A 1,585-nucleotide genomic window follows, 5' to 3' on the forward strand; every position below is an offset into this window, starting at 1 on the left:
CAGAATAATTACTTCAACTATTTGATTTAATGAGTTTGCCGACCACTGGTTTATACCATTTTGAATAATCCATACACTGATTACTCAGTGGAAGGGTTAGCCAAGGCTTTTTTCTGTTCTCCTTTTTGTTGCCTACCTTTCGTTCATTAGCACCTCCACCATTTGGTAAGCAAGGGAAATAAAAAGGAGAACAAATGTGAATCAATTCACTTTGCTATTTGACAAATAGCATAAAGGGTTTCTAGAAAAGGACATGGAAATGACCAGTTAACAAGGGATTTTAGGGTTATCTGTCAGTATAAATTATTTCTGAAATGGTAAGTCACCAGTTAGTTATGTGTAACTGTGAGAGTTGCTTGTTTATTACAGAAGTAGATGACAAAACTCAACAGCTCTCCAAAAAAGTACACCCAAACGTAACTACTCAAATTTCTGTATGAATAGCAATTATAGGTTCAAAAGTCATTATACTCATTTTGTTTTTGCATTTTTTGTTTTGTTTTATAATTGAAATTTCTGTTTTAGGCTTTAGAAAAAAAGACCAAAAGCACTAAGGAGAAAAGGGCAAAGAAGCAATGCAGCTCTAATTGGACAACTTCTGACAAGTTAACCTGGGTCTTGAAACCTAAATAAATAGAAGTGAAAGTGCTTGTGAGGTATTAAAGGGAAAAATGGGCTTTTGGGAGGAAAACAATTTCACTACCACAAAGTCTCACTGCTGGTTTGCACTCAAGATAGAAAGCAGTGCCCCTCCCTCCCCCTCAGTGGAACATGGGCCAGCTTCCCTGAGCAAAGAAAGAGCGGAGATCTCTGGTCCGTCTTCTTTGCCACTCACATGACCATCCCCACATCGTCCATCTCCAGACATACTTTACACTTACTTGACCACAAGACACAAGTCCTGCTCCTCTTCTTCCCAGGGACACTATGTTTAAGACCCTCCTCCTTGGCCAAAAGTTGGAAAATGAAATGGGGAAAGTCTAGATTTCAAGACACCCTAAAGTTGAGTTTGAAAATGGTAAAACAACAGGAAGCTTCCCTTTAATAGACGCACACAGTGTCACAGACAGGACAAGGTAGGTCTGATCAAGGGAGCGCTCCCGGTTCCTTCATCCACCTACTTCAGGGCTCACTCCCGACAATGACGCTGTGACCGCGCCCCATACCTCTGCTTGTCGATAATCCTGAAGTTTGGCAAACTCGTCAGCAAAGTTTTTCAGGCCCTGCTTTAAATTCGGGGTCTCTGTGGCGGCGTACACGTTCACTTCATTCACCAGGAGGTCTGCTTTGTCTCGCAGTCTGGCAGTTTTGCGCACGTAAGCAGCAAATATTTGGCACAGCTCTCCAAAATGCTTCTCCACGTTGGTGACGGCGTTTTGCAGTTGTCTGGTCTGAGCATCCCTAGAGGAAAAGGTGACACACAAAGCAGGTCATTCTCAATAGGGACAAGATGGCTTCATCTCCACGTTAATTTGACAGGCAAACATTCCCGGGGCGTTCTGCAGCTCCTCCGAGGCGGATCCCCCTCCTCTAGGTCCCCCGTCCCCCTGCGGGCCCGGCCTCAAAGCCCCGCCGGAGTGGGCGC

General features: G+C 44.3%; 1 protein-coding gene across 1 annotated transcript in view; it reads right to left on the reverse strand.

Annotated features, from left to right (window-relative positions):
- The window catches only part of FAM92A1 (family with sequence similarity 92 member A1), a gene marked incomplete at its 5' end in the record, with an annotated part of 21,929 nt that extends 20,514 nt beyond the window's left edge, over positions 1–1,415 (reverse strand). The window contains 1 exon segment of the mRNA XM_006779474.2: positions 1,167–1,415. Within this exon segment, the coding sequence (XP_006779537.2) occupies positions 1,167–1,415 (249 nt within the window).
- Positions 1,416–1,585: the final 170 nt, after the last annotated feature.

Source organism: Myotis davidii, unplaced genomic scaffold (genome assembly GCF_000327345.1).
Source record: "Myotis davidii unplaced genomic scaffold, ASM32734v1 scaffold317, whole genome shotgun sequence".
NCBI classification, from domain to species: domain Eukaryota; kingdom Metazoa; phylum Chordata; class Mammalia; order Chiroptera; family Vespertilionidae; genus Myotis; species Myotis davidii.